Source organism: Vitis riparia, chromosome 11 (genome assembly GCF_004353265.1).
Source record: "Vitis riparia cultivar Riparia Gloire de Montpellier isolate 1030 chromosome 11, EGFV_Vit.rip_1.0, whole genome shotgun sequence".
Classification (NCBI taxonomy): Eukaryota; Viridiplantae; Streptophyta; class Magnoliopsida; order Vitales; family Vitaceae; genus Vitis; species Vitis riparia.
In genome coordinates, this window is record NC_048441.1 from 1,972,647 (window position 1) to 1,990,690 (window position 18,044).

At 26.1% G+C, this 18,044-nt stretch overlaps 1 protein-coding gene across 1 annotated transcript; it reads right to left on the minus strand.

Annotated features, from left to right (window-relative positions):
* Positions 1-9,569: 9,569 nt before the first annotated feature.
* Positions 9,570-10,953, minus strand: LOC117924476 (WRKY transcription factor WRKY51-like). Its single transcript, XM_034843093.1, has 3 exons — positions 10,293-10,953; positions 10,078-10,203; positions 9,570-9,967 (listed from the first exon to the last, which is right to left on the minus strand). Exons 1-3 carry the CDS (start codon positions 10,898-10,900, stop codon positions 9,808-9,810), a joined length of 894 nt encoding a protein of 297 aa, XP_034698984.1. The 5' UTR covers positions 10,901-10,953; the 3' UTR covers positions 9,570-9,807.
* Between the last annotated feature and the right edge of the window lie 7,091 nt (positions 10,954-18,044).

Sequence of the window (18,044 nt, forward strand, 5' to 3'; positions counted from 1 at the left end):
CGGGATGAAATAGGTATAAGAAATTTTTAATCACCCTATACTGTTTAATTTCTTTTTTAAATTTTTTGGAATGAAGATGAGAATGAATTACATAATTGAGGCACAGTAGAAATGAAAGTGACCTATCTTAAGTCCGCCTTATTTTCATCCCTATGTGGGTACTCTTTTTTCCTTGTGTTTTTTTATTCATTCTAACTATGCAAATAGTATATTATCATGGCAAACACAAATAGAAGGATGTGAAATTTCCACTACACCTTGATAATGACATCATTCTTAACATCCCAATACTAATCCAAGCTAGCTTTTTCTCAATCATTGTTCAAAATCACAATTGAATGGGATTTTAATAATAATAATAAATTATCCAAAATTTGTTATAATTCAATATAATATTGAAACATTTTAACAATTAAGAAAACCTTTTGAATAATCTAAAAAAAAAAAAATTGTACCACTATGGGATCATGAGCCCATGTTAGCCCTAATCTTCATCACATGGATCCCAAGATTTATCCCTACCATTTCCAATGAAGATTCTATCTCCTTTAAGAGATTTAGTGTTGAATCACGGATCTAATGAGACCTAGCTTTAGCTTTCCTATCTAAAATTCCCTATTCTATGAGATTGTATTCATATATAAAATGGAGTCAAGTCATGTTTTCCTTTAATTGAAGTGTGAAAGCATGTGATGACAACTACTAATCTCTATTTCAAACATCTTAAGGTGAATTTAATATTATATTATATATACTTTTAAAAAAAAAAAATTAGTTGAAACTTTCATTGGATGCTTTTGAAGTCTTCCCCACCTCCTATTAATGTTAAAAAATGTTGTTGAAGCTCATGTGTGAGACCCAAAAGGAGTATACATAAATTATGGATGGTGGACCTTGGTCTCACCTTCCTTCTATCATTTTATGTCCCACCAAGTCATTCCTCTTGGCAATCACATAGGATCCTCTCTTTTGAAATGGACTAAACAACCATAACATATTCTCATTCAAACTTAAAATCAAATCTTTCAAAACTATATAGATTTTAAAAAATAAAAAATTTAAGACGTCTCTCATCATCACTCATAATTTCAAATAATTCAATTTTAATTTAAGTTTTTTCTGTAAAATGAAATTTTAATAAAATAAAGAGTTTTTATATCAGGTTATCGAGGGTTTCATTTGAAAAAAATACATCATATGGGGGCTTTATTAGGACTAATTATTAAAAGGCTTAGTACTGAAAGTGGTCTTACAAACCAACCGTGTTTTAGGAAAAGATTTCAATATCGTATTTGTCTAGTAGAAAAATAAAAATTATGTTTTTATGTCCCTAAAATGATTATTACTTCCTCATATTTTAAACTTTAATTAATTGATTTTTTCCATTATTATTTAGCAAATTTTAGAAAAAAGCCTTAAGGGTATTTAACCCTAAATGAGAGTGAAGACAATCATATACTAGAACTTAATATTTAAAATAAATAATTTAAAACCAAATAAAAATAAATAAATTAACAATGAAGTTATCCTAAAGTTACAATAATTGTAGGCTAAGACAGTCAAATGTCTACTATGAGGACAAGCCAAAAGGTTCAATGTATAGGACTAATACAGCCACCGACAGTCAAGAGTCAAAATTCTTGTGCCATGTCCAATTTAAAGTTTGGGTATACTACGGAAATTTTCAATAGAAAGAGAGACAAAGGGTAACAAGAATATAAAGAGAGACAAATGGTAACAAATTGATTGTAAAAATTTATCGGATTATCATGACTTGTTCTTCGGAAATAAATTTTAAAAATACAATAAATCAGAGAATAGTTTTCAAAAAACAAGTATAACAGTTGTTTTCATTGTTTTTAGAAGTAAAAACAAAATATAAAGAAATAAAAAAATTATTTTTAAAAACCATAAAAATCAAATAAAGTAGAACATGATTTCTTTATCATTTTTTTTTCTTTATTAACCAATAGTGGAAGTTTTCAAGTATGATCTCCCACTATTAAGTTTTTTTATTCATTAGGAAAATAGGTTTCAAATCAAAATAATATATATATATATATCACCACGCAAATGATTTAAAATCAAATGTGGTTTAATATATTGAATTTATTAATGAGTTTAATAATGCGTTAATTTTATTAATGAGTTTAGTTATTTTGAAACTTAAAAATATATCAAATCTTTATCGATTATGAAATAATGGGCCAGAAAATGAGTTATGACACTACTCTTTCTCGGTTGTATGCAATTATATTTTTTCAAAAATTTTTCATTAGGCAAATAAATTCTAAATCAAGTAAAACCCAATATGCTAAATTCTTTACTAAGTGAATATTAAATGCTTGTATATAATGAAATTTTGACTTAATTATCTATAAAAAAAATTAAACCTTGTTTTTTTCAAAATTAATTTTAAGTAAATATTATTAACTAGTATTATTTTTAAAATTTAATATTATTATTTATTTATTTTTAAATCAATTATATCTTTATGAAGATGTTAATATGTATATTTTATAATATATAATAAAATAATATTATTTCTAATAAAAATATAATTTATGATTTTATTGTAATATTAGTATTTATATTTTACTAAAAACTATTTATTTTTTAATGTATTTGTAATTACAAAACTATTTATACTTTTAAAGAGTTGAACCAAATTTAATTAATAAATTGAACTTATAATTTTTTTTAGAAAATTAAAATAGAAAAATTATTTTTAAAAAATTAAAAATTATTTATCCAAACAATTTTTTTTTTGAAAAGTACTTTTAAAAACAAGCTACCAAACATCCTTATTTTAAAAAAATACCAAAAAATTATTTTTATTATTTAACTTAAATAGAAAAATTAAAAACAAGCCCAGCTGGCTTTATGTTTCCAATTATTTTCTTTAGTATTTAATAAATATAATCTCTTATGACCGTGGATTAAAAAATCGGATTTTCTTCGGCCGAGTTTTGACGATTTTTGCAATTTTCCGAGAATTTCGGATTTCTTCCGATTTTTCGGGCCTTGCACTCGACTCCTTACACACGCGCAGCGGGCTTTCGCTGCCAGGGCAAGTTTCCCTCATATGACATATGCTATATATATATATAATAACTGTCTTAATAAATAAGTAATTTTATAATTAAATACATGATATATAAATACAAATTAATAAATAAGTTATAAACAATTTTAAACAAAAAAAAAAATCTTATTTTTTAAAAAATGCTTTTGTAAGTTTGGATTAAATTCAGTCTTGTCGATATTTCCAATATTTTCCTACAATCTAAGTACAAATTCAAGTGCCCGATATATATAAATTTATTAGTAAATGAAAGAGTGTATTATAAATAAAAAGTGACAAAATAATGTTTTGATATATACGGATTTACAAGGGACGCTTAAAAGTATAAAAAAGAAAGACCAACAAAAACAATATCCTCTTAAAAAGAGCTTACCTAATTTACAAAATCTATGATCGAACCAATACTTTTATGATTTTTGACATTTTTAATCCTTATTTTATATTTTTCACATATTTACGTATGCACTTCACTAAATGTACCCATATTCATATTTTTTTTCACCTTTTACCTTTGATTAAATTTTGTTTTCCAATTGTCACATTTTCGAATGAATATGAAAAATTATACATGTTTTTTTTTTTTTTGTTTAAACAAGAATAATAAAATTTAAAAAAAGTTATGAATGTTTCAAAATTAAGTTTGGAACACCCCTAGGGCCTTGGGGTTCGAACCTGGGGTTCGAACCTGTGACCTCAACTCTGATACCACTTGTAGGACCTCAGGTGCTACCAACTTTCCTAAAAGCAATTGCTGTTAGGAAATGAGCATACCCTAACCTTATAGTGCATTCACTCAAGCACCCACGACGAACACAAGGGGGGTTGATGAATGCGGCCAATCCTTCGATCTGCCAACACAAATCATGCATTTTTTTTTTGGTTAAAAAAGAATACAATTAAAATATTGCAATCCGTATTTTCCAACATCTATTAAAATATTATCATTCTTTTAAAACAAACAAAGCATAATTTTTATTTTTATTGTTAATATTAGTATTTATGAAATTTGTCATTACAATATTCATTTAAATTATTATTTATTGATTTTTTTTTTATGTATTCGATATAATATAATATTCGTTTTAAAATAATTGAAATTTATATGAAACTTTAAAATATTATAATTCATTGCTAAAATTTTTAAAATATGACTATTCATTCTTAAACAAAAAAAATATAATTTTATACCTAAAATTTGATAATTAGAAATTTTTTAATGAAGGAAAGAAAAGAATAATAAAAAAAAAAATGTATGTGCACTTGGTAAGATGAATATTTAAAGTGATAAAGGGCATCTAGATATAAGAGAGCAGGTACTTTTCAAGGGCATGTAGGAGATTATTTTTAAAAATCAGGTGAAGGTAAAAGTTTTTTGTATTTATTTTTCTTCGGTAATGTCCAATTTTACAAGCTAAATGTGGATCAACCTTTCTATGCAACATGTTGAACGCCCCATTGAATTACTAGGCTTGAGGGAAAATTTTCCATCACCCCAACAAAAGGGAAAATCAATCCATCGATTCCACATTCCACATTAAGTGAGGTCCATTCGGTGTTTTTTAACTTTTCCTCACATCACAACCTATCTTATATGGTTTTTACAACCTATTTTTGCTAAGAATTAATAATATATGAAATATCATATTCAATATTCTTTTTCTAAAAGGAAAACCCTTATAGCCCTATAAGTTTGACACTACAAATAAGAGGGTATCAATGTAACCCCCTAACAAGATGGTGTAAAAGGATCTATCTCATAAATGGGTGAATGTCAATTTGATCCATAGTGTGTTTCAATTTGATCTTCAAGTAAGGATGTTTTCAAGGTGAACCCCCTTAAGGATGGTGCTAATATGTAACATTTATATAAAGCAATTCTTCTAGGCTTGTTCCACTTTATCACCATATATCCCATTTTGTTTCCCCTATCTCATAGACATCCCAATTGGAATGTAGCACCTCGGTTCTATTATGTAAGGTCTTGGGTGTAGGTTTGGCCTCACATTAACATGGATTTGAAATAGATTAAAGGTTTTGGTATGATGGATAGAGTTGGAGGTTTTTTAAGGATGAGAGAAATTGTATATGCACCAAACCTATTTTGATTGTCATCAATTGAATTCAATGTCAAAGTCCCTTATAGTTTTTGGTCTAGGATGCCTCCCTTTAGTTGAGCTTGCACCCATGGCAAGCCTACCCCTTTAAGCTTGATAAGAGGTTAGAGGCTTATTATTTGTACTCGACCAACTAAGGAGGATCTACTTGTCCGACTAATAAGGATCTACTTTGAACCCTTGTATGAAGAGCCTAACAACTTACTTAAGCGAGTGACCGACATTTTGCTCCAACACAACACCCTTAAGGGCCTTCATGACTTTATTGCCCAAAGTTTTCTATTAATTACTACTTAATGCTCAATCTCTTTTGGATGATTATCATTCTATTTCCCTATCTTTCCTTTTAATCTCATTGGATTTCCCCCTAAGCCTTGAGTGATACCTTATCATCCTCATGGCTCAACTTTTTATTCACATAGTATATTTTATTAGTACATTTTATGTTTTTCTACATCCAATTACCACCAAACACATGTGATAAAAGCGTTGATTGAGGTCTTCTTGTTCCCTTGGCTCATCTTTTTATCAAGAAAGAACCTTTGATCAACATAATTCAACTACCTTTTTCTAAGTCTAATTAGACCACACATAAGATAAAGGTGAAACAATATAATATATTTTTCTACCTACAACTAGAGTTTTCTTTTTGTCATCTTCCACCATCTTTTTCTCTTTCTTTCTTAGTTTATACTAATTCTTGATTAAACTTGACATTCATTGTCCTCGTGACTCATATTTTACTTATAAGAAATTATTTATCAATATAGTTGTGTAAAAAAGAACACAAGAGAAGAAGTTGTCAAAGAAGACAACGACCTCTAAAGATATTTTATAAATAGTATCTCTAATATTGTACAAGAAGATCGACCTTAAACATTATACTAATTGTATGGCTTCTAAATCATATACTACCAATTTTAACCAAAACTCGCTATGATTAATTTTTATTTTGATAATATGAACCTTTTAAAGTACTTATGCAATCCAAAGTAATCATCCATGGAGGAATCAAGTATTCCATACTTCTAATTTAGATTTAGTTGGTGTTTTTTTTTTTTTAAAAAATTCTAAATAGAATTTTAATAGTGTTAAGTATTATGTTGTTTGTTTTTGTAATATTTTATTTTTATTAAGTATCAAAAAGTAAAAAAATACTAACGTGTTACTTTTTTTATTTAGAAAAAACCAAATATTTTGGTTTTTTCTATTTATCCAAAAATTTATAATAAGTCACGAAAAAATAGAAAAACAAATACTTTAAAGTTTAAAAGCAAATTATTTTTAACAAAAAGTTAAAAAAAACAAACACTCTTAGTTTAAAAAAAATTAAGATTTTGAATTAGATTTAATTTAAAATAATAAGATTGTGAATAAACTCAAATAGATTTTGGAAGCCTATTGAGACTACATTTTCAATTGAGTGATACAACTTCTTTAACATACATCCTACTAAAAAGATGAAACCACATTGTAGTTGAGGTTTCATTAAAATAGACAGTAGAATAAGAAGGCCCATAATTAAAAAGGCCCAAAGTAAATAGCCCTAGATAATATTTATGAGCTAAAATATTAAAAATATTACCCATATTTCACTTGAACCTATGCATGCTATATTATTGATAAGTAATCATAAAGTGGGATTAATTGACTAGTACAAATGAGTGACTAGTAGGCCATGGGCATAACAAATTGGAACTATATGACCCTTTTTGGATTTTTATTTATTTTTATTTTTTATTTTTTTATTTTATTGAAGTTAAAGCAAAGGTATAATTTTTAAATGGTAAATTACTATAGGAAAATCTTCAATAAACATAAAATTATTTTTTTCATAGGTTAAATAAAGCTTCTATAGAAAGTATAATTTTTTTAACTTTCACATTAATTTATTTTATTTTAAGTCAATTTATTTTAACAAAATTACAAAAAAAAAAAAAAAATCTTATGACTTTTCAAAAGTCAATCCATTATATATATATATATATAAGATTTAAATTTCATTTTACACCTAATAAGCATTTACCTAATTATAAATTCATCACACCAAAATTTCACATATTCATATTTTGTGACTTAACTATAATAAATAATAAATAATAATAATAATAAATAGATTAAATATTAGAAACTTTATTAGTTCCTAAAGTAGCATAAATAAATAATAATTAAATTTCATCAATAAATAACAAATAAATATGCAAATAAAATAAGTTTCTACAAAAAAAGTTAAATAAATTAGAATCTACTATCTCATGTCAAAAAATAAAATAAATAGAAAAAAAAAGGGACAATTGTGTTTTAGACCCAATTGAGCCCAAAAATTAAGCTTTGGTCCATATAAGTTGCATAATTGATGGAGATGATATAAAATATGAAGAGACCAATATACCCTTTAAAACTATTTTCTACCATAATGTTTGATAAACTTTTTTATCTTAATTTTTTTTAATAATTATTCTGAAAATTTATTTATTTTTTTAAAATATATTCTAAAAATATATCATTTAAAAAAATTGACATATTTTTAGTTATTTTTTATGTACAAAATTTTAAATATATATATATATATATATATATATATATATTCCAATATGTTTGATTTTTAAATAATAATAATAATAATAATAATAATAATAATAATAATAATTTATTTTTATTTTTTTGGAAAAAGGGTGTATTTTTTGTCAAATCAATAAATTATATTAAATTTTATTGAGGTTTACAAAATGAATAAAATTTAAATTAATATTTTTCTACTTTTTTTTTTTCATAGTGAGCAAATGTCATTTTTGGAAAGATAAAAAATTCATATTCTTATTCTCATTTTTCACACTTACTATGAGTCTTGGGTTTAAATGATGAACTTATATGGACCAAAGCTTACTTTTTGGGCTCAACTGGGTGACACAATTGTCCCAAAAAATAAATTTAAGATAGATCCAATAATTTATTATGAAAAGACGATATATTTGGTATTCTTTTTTATCTTTTAATAATAAAGAGTCAAATTTGGTATTATAAATTTTTTATTAAAAGTCTATAGAACATCTTCCATGAGAAAATGCATAAATAAATCTTTTGGAGGAAGCTATAAATGATTAAAATATGATATATTTGGAATTCTAATTTTTCTTTTAAAAATAAAAAGGGAAATTTGGTACTATAATAATAAAGAGGATATATTTGGTATTCTATTTTTTTTCTTTTAATAATAAAGAGTCAAATTTGGTATTATAAATTTTTTATTAAAAGTCTATATAACATCTTCCACGAGAAAATACATAAATAAATAAATATTTTGGAGGAAGCTATAAATGATTAAAATATGATATATTTGGAATTCTAATTTTTCTTTTAAAAATAAAAAGGGAAATTTGGTATTATAAAATTATCATTAATCTTTAGATAAATGTGTGAAAATATCTAATAAAAACACTTTTTAAAATCTAAAAAATTATTTAAATTGATTTTTGAAGAAAAAGATGAGTGTTTATTTAGCAAAACACTTGATCGAGTGTATTTGTAAAGGTGTTTCAAATTGATGAGGTATTTGATAATAATTCTAAAAAGTGTTTATAATTTTTTTAATACTCTAAAAAATAAAAAATTTTAAATATTGAAAATATTAGAAACGTTTTTTAAAATTATTATTAATTTTTTTTTAAGTAATTTTTTAAAATTTTAAAAATGTTTTATAAATTTTACCAAATATATAATTTTTTATAATAACATTTATTAAGCTAAAAGCAATTCTTAAAATCAATGTGAAATTAACTTAAAATCATATTTTACTTCAAATCCATTTGCTTGGTGAGAAGACGACAAACTTATTGGGAAACAAATTTCAAATCTAGCAAACCGACTCCTAATTTCCTTGGTATTGATGACCAAAGATGAGGAAGGAGCCGGTGTGCGAGTGAGTAGATGTTTTGTTTGGTTATAGAGAAAATGTGGAAAAGATGATGAAAACTTGGTAGTTGGTTTGAGGTTCTTGAAACCATCAGATTACCATTTGCCATGCCTAAATAAAATAATCAAAGTCAGCCATTGCTTCCAGCTTCTTCTTTGTGATATTTTATTTATTTATTTATTTATGAATGATGTGACCTGGGTTCATGTGGCAGACAATCACATGGAATAAGGTCAACCCTCCAAAGCTTCAGTGCAATAATTCATGGGCGGACTCGCCCCATATTCGTCAACAAACTGGAGTGGACTACCCCCAAGTTGGAATTATTAGCTGTAATGGGGCCCATCTCAACAAAGCTCCATTGACCATCTACTCACACCTCCACAACAATACATTGCCTCCTACAATGCAGTGGGGCCCTCTTCTTATGAAAAGTATTCCCCACCTTTTTTGACTTGGTGCGCAAGAAAACACAGAATCCCAATTCAAGCCAATTAATTTAATACCGAAAGAGGGAAAAAAAATAATTCATTTCTAGACATTGATTTTTGAATTTTCTTTTCTTTTGTACACTATTCTCCGGAACAGTAATTTTGACTCTTCTTTGACTTTTGTGCCCCGGGGAATCTATGGCCACCTGGCTGTGACAACTTGCTCACTGACAGCCGATCCTGATTGGGGGTAGGGGAGGAGCGTCAGGTTGATGGGAACATGAGGCCACCCGCCGGTGCCGGAGTTTGAGAGTGGCGGTGCTCTCCCTCGTACGTGACGATGAGCATCGCCGGATCGTCTGGTGCGCGCTCCACGTGTTTTCTCGCTGGGCAGCCTCTCACGCTGCTACATTTGTAGTAGCCTCTGAAAATAGGAAGAGGAAGAGGAAATTGTTTGAATATTGGGATGAGAAAAGTTTGACTTTGAAAAGTCTTCTAGATCTGCGGTGGAGATTTAGAGGAGTAGCAAATTACCGTGGGTATGGTGAGCCCTTGATCGGCTTCTGACCGTACTTTCTCCAGGAGTACTCGTCGGCGGGAATATCGGCGATCTTCGAGCTTATCGCAGGAACTCTGATCGTCCTCTTCACACGATTTTTCCTGCAAAACATCCAAAAATCCATATTTAATATCTATTTTTTTTTAAGAGGCATTCTAGAGTACCCAATCGCCGAAGGAAAATTCAATACCTTCTTTTCGAGCAATGGCAGCGGCCGGAAACAGAGAGTTTTCCGGAGATGTTGTCGGAGGATCCATGCTCATGACATTTCCTCCGTTGAGAAGACGAAAGAGGCGGTTTACCTGCGGAAACCGCCGGAGCCGGAGGAGGTACGAACAGAGAAGTCCCTAATTTTCCGTTCGACACGCTGCCGTCTCCGGTGATCGACGACAAGAAAGACGAAGTCGTCGACGACACGCTAGCGTTGCCTTCCGATTTGAGCGGATCAGGCTTCGCGGATAGAACCAGATTCGAATGAAATGGGCTTGACTCAACCGGTTTGGGCAATTCCGATTTATTAGACAAGTCATAAGGAGACTGAGAAGGAGAAGAAGTAACCGGACCGCGACGGAACCGGGCGTGGCCGGTCCGGTTCAGCATGGAAATGACTTGCTTGAACTTGGAGACAGTGAAATCGGTGATTTCTCTGCAATCGAAGTGGTTGATTTGCTGAGATTGAGGATGGTGATGATTCAAGAGGAGGATCAGGTGCTCCATACTCTTCAAACCGGCCGATGCGGCTTCCTGGATAGCCATCTGCTCGTCCATCTTGGAGAATCCTAGAAAATCGACGGCCATAAACGCCGGTGACAAAACTCAATCGATGAACTCCACAACAAAGAATGAGAAGAAGTGAGGCTGAGGAAGGCAATATAAAGAGAAGAAAAGAGGAAAAGCAGAGGAAGTTGCAAAGTCAAAGCTGTATTCTTTGTTTTAAAAGTAAAACGACGACGTTTTAGTGGTGAAAGAGTAGGTGGTGGGCCCCACTCTGAAGAAAATTCTTAGCGCTCTACTGTGTTTTGGAAATTTTCTTTTTATTTATTTTTAATTAATAATATTTTATTTAAATTTAATTTATGTTGAAATCTTCATACTTAGCCATGACATTACATTAATTTCAATTAATATTTTAAACTAAAAAAATTACCATAAAAAAATAAATAAATGGTCATGGCATGTTTGTTCTAATTATTACAATTAAAATAAAATATACTTTTCCTTAAATATTATACCTAATAAATATGTAATTAATAATTATGATAATTATTATTTCATTAATGTTTTAGTTCCTCCAATAATTATTATAAAAAAATAAAATTAGTATCTTAATACCTCATATTATTTTGTATACCAAAAACAAAGCCATGTCATTATTTTTATAATAATAATTACTTAATTATTTTAATTATCAAATGATGAGTGTTTGGATTGGGATTTGATCACTCTTACATTGATTTTAAAATTTAAAATTTTTGATTTACATGTCTTTGTAAATCATTTCATTTATTTTTTATTTATATAAAGATAATTAATTTGAAAATGCATAAACATAGCATTAGAATTCAAGAAAATATAAAAAGTATAATAAAATTATTTTAAAATTTATACAAACTATGAATATCAAATAAGGTCTAGGTAAAATCGAAAAAAAAAAATAAAAAAATTTGATTGTTTTGGTTTGATTGGCAATAACCACAAAAGTTGATTAAAATCTTTAAATTCTTAAACCAACTTTGTTGATTTAATTTCAAGTCAAACTGACATTTTAAGATTTATATATATAATTGTTTTTAAATTTTTTAAAAATAAATAAAACTTAATGCTTAAATTAACTTGTATATAACCAAAGTATGAGTTTATTTTACAGTGATCATAGAAAACACTTTTAGTTTAAAAAATATTTTTTTTACTACGAAATACTTTTAAAATCTGAAAATTCATGTGTAATATTGGAAAATCACTCACATTGGAAAAGCATTAGAAAATATCTTTACTCTTATTAATATTTTTTTTTGAAATTATATTGCAATTAATTATTTTCATATATAATTTAATATTAATTTTAATGTCTTTACCACATCAAGGCCATGTTTGTTCTTAGAAAATGTTAAATAAAATGATTTTCTTAGGTTTGAATGTTATAGAATAAGATAAAGTAAAAAAAAAAAATACTACTTGAGACTCATTTGATTTATTTTATCTTTTTTTTTTATAAAGATTAAATAAATTGATCATGCATAAATTTCTAATTAATTTTTGAATTATATTTGAGTTTTTATATTTTTTTTATAGTAAAATAAAATATGAAAAAAAATATATTTTTAACATTTTTCTAAAACCAAACTAACATAATGTTTGGATGCCCATGGAAAAGTTTAGAGAAAGAAAATTAAATTATTGATGAATACATTTTTTTCGAACTTTTCTCATCTTTATTAAGGAAAATAGGGAGGAAAATCTTTTAGTATTTTTTATTGTCTTTTCTTTAATATTTTGAAAAATATTTCACTTAACAATTTCTTTTCCTTTTTCTATGATGCTTTTCAAGAACCAAAAATAGTCTAAGGAAAAGAGGAAAGTTTTCCCCTTATTTTCCTTGTAAAAAAGGGAGAAAAAAAAGTGTCATGTCATCTTCCTAAATTTAATTTTTTTTTTTATCAATATTCATTTTTATGGAAGATTAAATAAGAGAATAAATGAAAAATTTTCTTTACCTTCTCCCTTTTCCTTCAAGCTATCAAAATTAAGTGGAGTCAAAAGGTTCTAGGTCAATTTTAATTTTTTTTTTTTGTCGTGTTTGTTTCTTTGACTAAATAGAAAAAATAAAAATATTTGATATTTTCTATTCATTTAAAAGTATTTTGTTGATATTAATTAATATAACTAAATTGAATCTATTAATAACAAGTTTATTTTAATTATATTAGTTGATATACACATATTATTTTTAACTTAATGAAAAAAAATTAAAATTATATTTATTTATATGAAAAGCATGACATTTAATTTCTTGTAATTATAATTTATATATGAATGATTAACAATAACTATCAAAGAAAATTTATATATAATCAACTCAAATTTAATTATAAAGGGCTTTCAAAGTTTGAATGAATTCAATATTAAAATAATTTTAATTACCATTAAAAAAAAAAATCCTAAACCTTTCCAAAGGGGTCAAACCGAACCATGCAAGGGGGTTTGACCACTATAATTGAAATGGCAATGCTTGACCCAAAGCAACCATGGCTGAGTCTAACAAACAAAAATTAAAAAGTAAAAGTTGTTGACCAATACTTGTTGACCTTGATTGGTTTACAGGGAAACTGCAAGGGAGTTGGTGTCAACATGTGGGTGATGACTTGAATTTCAAGGTTCCTGGTTCAACCACTATATAATTGTTTATGGTGGAACAGTTCTTCCTCGACTATGAAGATTCCCCTAAATCATGAAAATTCAAATTCAGAGATATCAATGTCAATGGTCAAAGGTTGAATAGTTTCTAGGCCGCCCACCCCTAATTCTAGGGTTGACTTTTCTAGACAGGGGACTCTTCTTTTTTCTACACTTCTTAGCTCATGGGTGGAATTTTAATACGTTTTCCTTCCTACGACTTTTAAATCTACACATATTTTAATGAATTCAACTAAGATGAAATCTTGTCCATAATTTTAATGAATTTGAATTATAATTAGATATGGTACCTGTAAATTTATTCTAAGAGTCATCATTTCGGTAACCTATTTTAAGGTTTGAGAAAGGTAATGTTGACCATCATTTGAATAACCTATTTGGGTTTAAGAATGACGGTCAGGATCGGGTTTTAATCATCTCATTTAAAAATCAATTGATATTTGATAAAGATAGGTTAAATCTTTAATAGCGTTTAATATCATATCCTATAACCTTATTCTAAAAGCCATCATTTGAGTGATCCATCCTTAAGCTTAAGAATGATATTGTTGCACCCCTATAGATATAATAGGTATTGATATCATAATTCAAATTTATATTATCGTTATAATAATTAAATTCGTTTATAATCTAATCACTTACAACCCATTTATGACCTAATCCATTTTGATTCGAATAATCCACATAAATTTATTATAAAGATTAAAAATATTTTTATAATTAAAACATTAAATAAAATAATAGATGAGTACAAAATTCAAATTTTAATTCACTTGTTATATTATTAATTAAAATAATTAAAATTTTAAAAAATAACTATAATGTTAAAGCAATAAAAATTATTTTAAAATAATATATTTATAAATTTTAAATTTTAAATACATTAAATAAGGTTATAGTAGTGTTAACACATTTAATGAAATAAAATTGTGTTAACGGGTTTAATAAATTAGAATCATGTTAATGGATTAGATAGATCTTATTGAATTATTCAAAGCAGATAAACATGTCGTATTTGAGTTCATTAAGTAAATTTTTACTATTTCTTATACGACAAGTCTTATTTTCAGCCCATAATAATTTTTTCTTTATTTTCCATCTCTTTGAAGCCAAATAGAGAAACACGATTCCTCTCTCACTCTCGTTGAATTCTTCTCACTCTCTTTGAATTCTTCTCTCAAGTCATTTCAAAGCATTTTTGGCTCTTTCTTCTTTACCCCTTCCTTCGTCTAACTTCCCTTTTCTTGTACTCACCCTTCTCTCATCATCTTTCCGTTTCCATATGAGAGAGGTTATCTAAGTTGGGGAAAATATTCAAAAATCTAATGATAAGCTAACATCTTTTTTGGAAATATCTAGAGTTTGAACATCTTGCCCATTATGTATGTTGGTCTAATTTTATGGTGTTTATCCATTGTGTAATTTGCCCGTTAACTAATAACCAAATTTGGAAGTGATTTTGATTAAAATGATTCGAATGTTTTCACGAATTAAATTTATAATATTTTTATATCCTACTTGAATTTTTTTTACTCAAAATTTAAGTGACAAATATAATAATAAAAATGATTAAAATACTTCGAATGTGTTTTCGAATGTGTTTCATGAATAACATTTATAATATTTTTTTATCCTATTTGAATTTTTTTACCCAAAATTTAAGTGATAAATATAATAATAAAAAAACGGAGAAAAATTACTTTAGTTAAATTATTTGAAAATGAAACTTAACCATAATATAGTTTAAAAAAACTTTTTAATTAATATTTACAAAAAAAAAAAAACTTTGTGAACGTTTTAAAATAGTCAAATATCTTAAAACGTGTGTGATAAGAAATGCAATAGAACTTAACTTTTGTTTAATCACACTCCAAAGACCAATTCAACATATTAAATTCATAGGTATTTAAATCAAACAATTAAAATATGACTCATAATAAAATAGAATTTCAATTCCTAAATATTTTAAATTTATTCAAAATAAAGCTAATAGGACTTCATCTTAAACCACCGTAATACATTTAAATAATATTTAAGAATATTTGGAAGTGATTTTAAGAGATAAGAAAGCCATGTCATTATTTTTATAATAATAATTACTTAATTATTTTAATTATCAAATGATAAGTGTTTGGATTGGGATTTGATCACTTTTACATTGATTTTAAAATTTAAATTTTTTGATTTACATGTCTTTGTAAATCATTTCATTTATTTTTTATTTATATAAAGATAATTAATTTGAAAATGCATAAACATAACATTAGAATTCAAGAAAATATAAAAAGTATAAAAAAATTATTCTAAAATTTATACAAACTATGAATATCAAATAGGGTCTAAGTAAAATCGAAAAATCGATTATTTTGGTTTGATTTGCAATAACCACAAAAGTTGATTAGGTTTTCAAAATTTTATAACCAACTTTATTGATTTAGTTTTTAGTTTCCTTCCTCTCCTATTTGATAAAAATCAAGCCAAACCGACATTTTAAGACTTGTATATAATTGTTTTGATTTTTTTTAAAAATAAATAAAACTTAATGCTTAAATGAACTTGTATCCAATCAAATTATGAGTCCGTTTGCCAGTGATTATAGAAAACACTTTTAGTTTAAAAAGTATATTTAAAAATAATAATAATAATTACGAGTTAAGAGAAATCTAGGAAATACTTTTAAAATCTGAAAAATCACATGTAATATTTGAAAATCATTCACATTGGAAAAACTTAAGAAAATATCTTTACTCTTATTAATATATATATTTTTTGAAATTATATTGCAATTAAGTATTTTCATATATAATTTAATATTAATTTTAATGTCTTTACCACATCAAGGCCATGTTTGTTCATAGAAAATGCTAAATAAAATGATTTTCTTAGGTTTGAATGTTATAGGATAAGATAAAGTAAAAAAGAAAAAGAAAAAAAATACTACTTGAGACTCATTTGATTTATTTTATCTTTTTTTTTTATAAAGATTAAATAAATTGATCATGCATAAATTTCTAATTAATTTTTGAATTATATTTGATTTTTTTATATTTTTTTATAGTAAAATCAAATACGAAAAAAAAAATATTTTTAACATTTTTCTAAAACCAAACTAACATAATGTTTGGATGCCCACGGAAAGTTTAGAGAAAAAAAATTAAATAATCGATGAATATATTTTTTTTTCGAACTTTTCTCATTTTTATTAAGGAAAATAGGGAGGAAAATCTTTTAGTATTTTTTTTATTGTCTTTTCTTTAATATTTTTTTCTTATGTTTTTTTATCACATCCAAATATGAGAAAAATACTTAACAATTTCTTTTCCTTTTTGGGTGATGCTTTTCAAGAACCAAAAATAGTCTTAGGAAAAGAGGAAAGTTTTCCCCTTATTTTCCTTGTAAAAAAGGGAGAAAAAAAAGTGTCCAGTCATCTTCCTAAATTTATTTTTTTGATCAATTTTCATTTTTATGGAAGATTAAATAAGAGAATAAATGAAAAATTTTCTTTACCTTTTTTATTTTCCTTCAAGCTTTCAGAACTAAGTGGAGTCAAAATTATCGTTATAGATGAGTATAAAATTAAAATTTTAATTCACTTGTTATATTATTAATTAAAATAATTAAAATTTTAAAAAATAAAACTATAATGTTAAAGCAATAAAAATTATTTTAAAATAATATATTTATAAATTTTAAATTTTAAATACATTAAATAAGGTTATAATAATGTTAACATATTTAATGAAATAAAATTATGTTAATAGGTTTAATAAATTAGAATCATGTTAATGGATTAGATAGGTCTTATTGAATTATTCAAAGCAAATAAACATGTCGTATTTGAATTAAGTAAATTTTTACTATTTTTTAGATGATAAGTCTTATTTTCACCCCCTAACAAAAAATTTTATTCTCATCTTTTTGGAGCCAAATAGAGAAACACGATCTCTCTCTCTCTCTCTCTCTCTCTTTGAATTCTTCTCACTCTCTATTAATTCTTCTCTCAAGTCATTTCAAAGCATTTTTGGCTTTTTCTTCTTTGCCCCTTCCTTCGTCTAACTTCCCTTTTCTTGTACTCACCCTTCTTTCATCATCTTTCCATTTCCATATGAGAGAGGTCATCTAAGTTGGGGAAAATATTCAAAAATCTAATGATAAGCTAAACATCTTTTTGGAAATATCTAGAGTTTTAACATCTAACATCATGCTCATTATGTATGTTAATGCTCTAATTTTATGGTGTTTATCCATTGTGTATTTTGTTTGTTAACTAATAGCCAAATTTGGAAGATTTTGATTTAAATACTTAGAATGTGTTTGACGAATAAAATTTATATATAAAAAAAAAAAACCGAGAAAAATTTCTTTAGTTAAGTTATTTGTAAATAAAACTTAACCATAAAATAATTTAAGAAAACATTCTAATTAATATTTTATAAAAATAAAATAAACTTTGTGAACGTTTAAAACAATCAAATATCTTAAAACGTGTGTCATAAGAAATGCAATAGCACTTAACTTTTGTTTAATC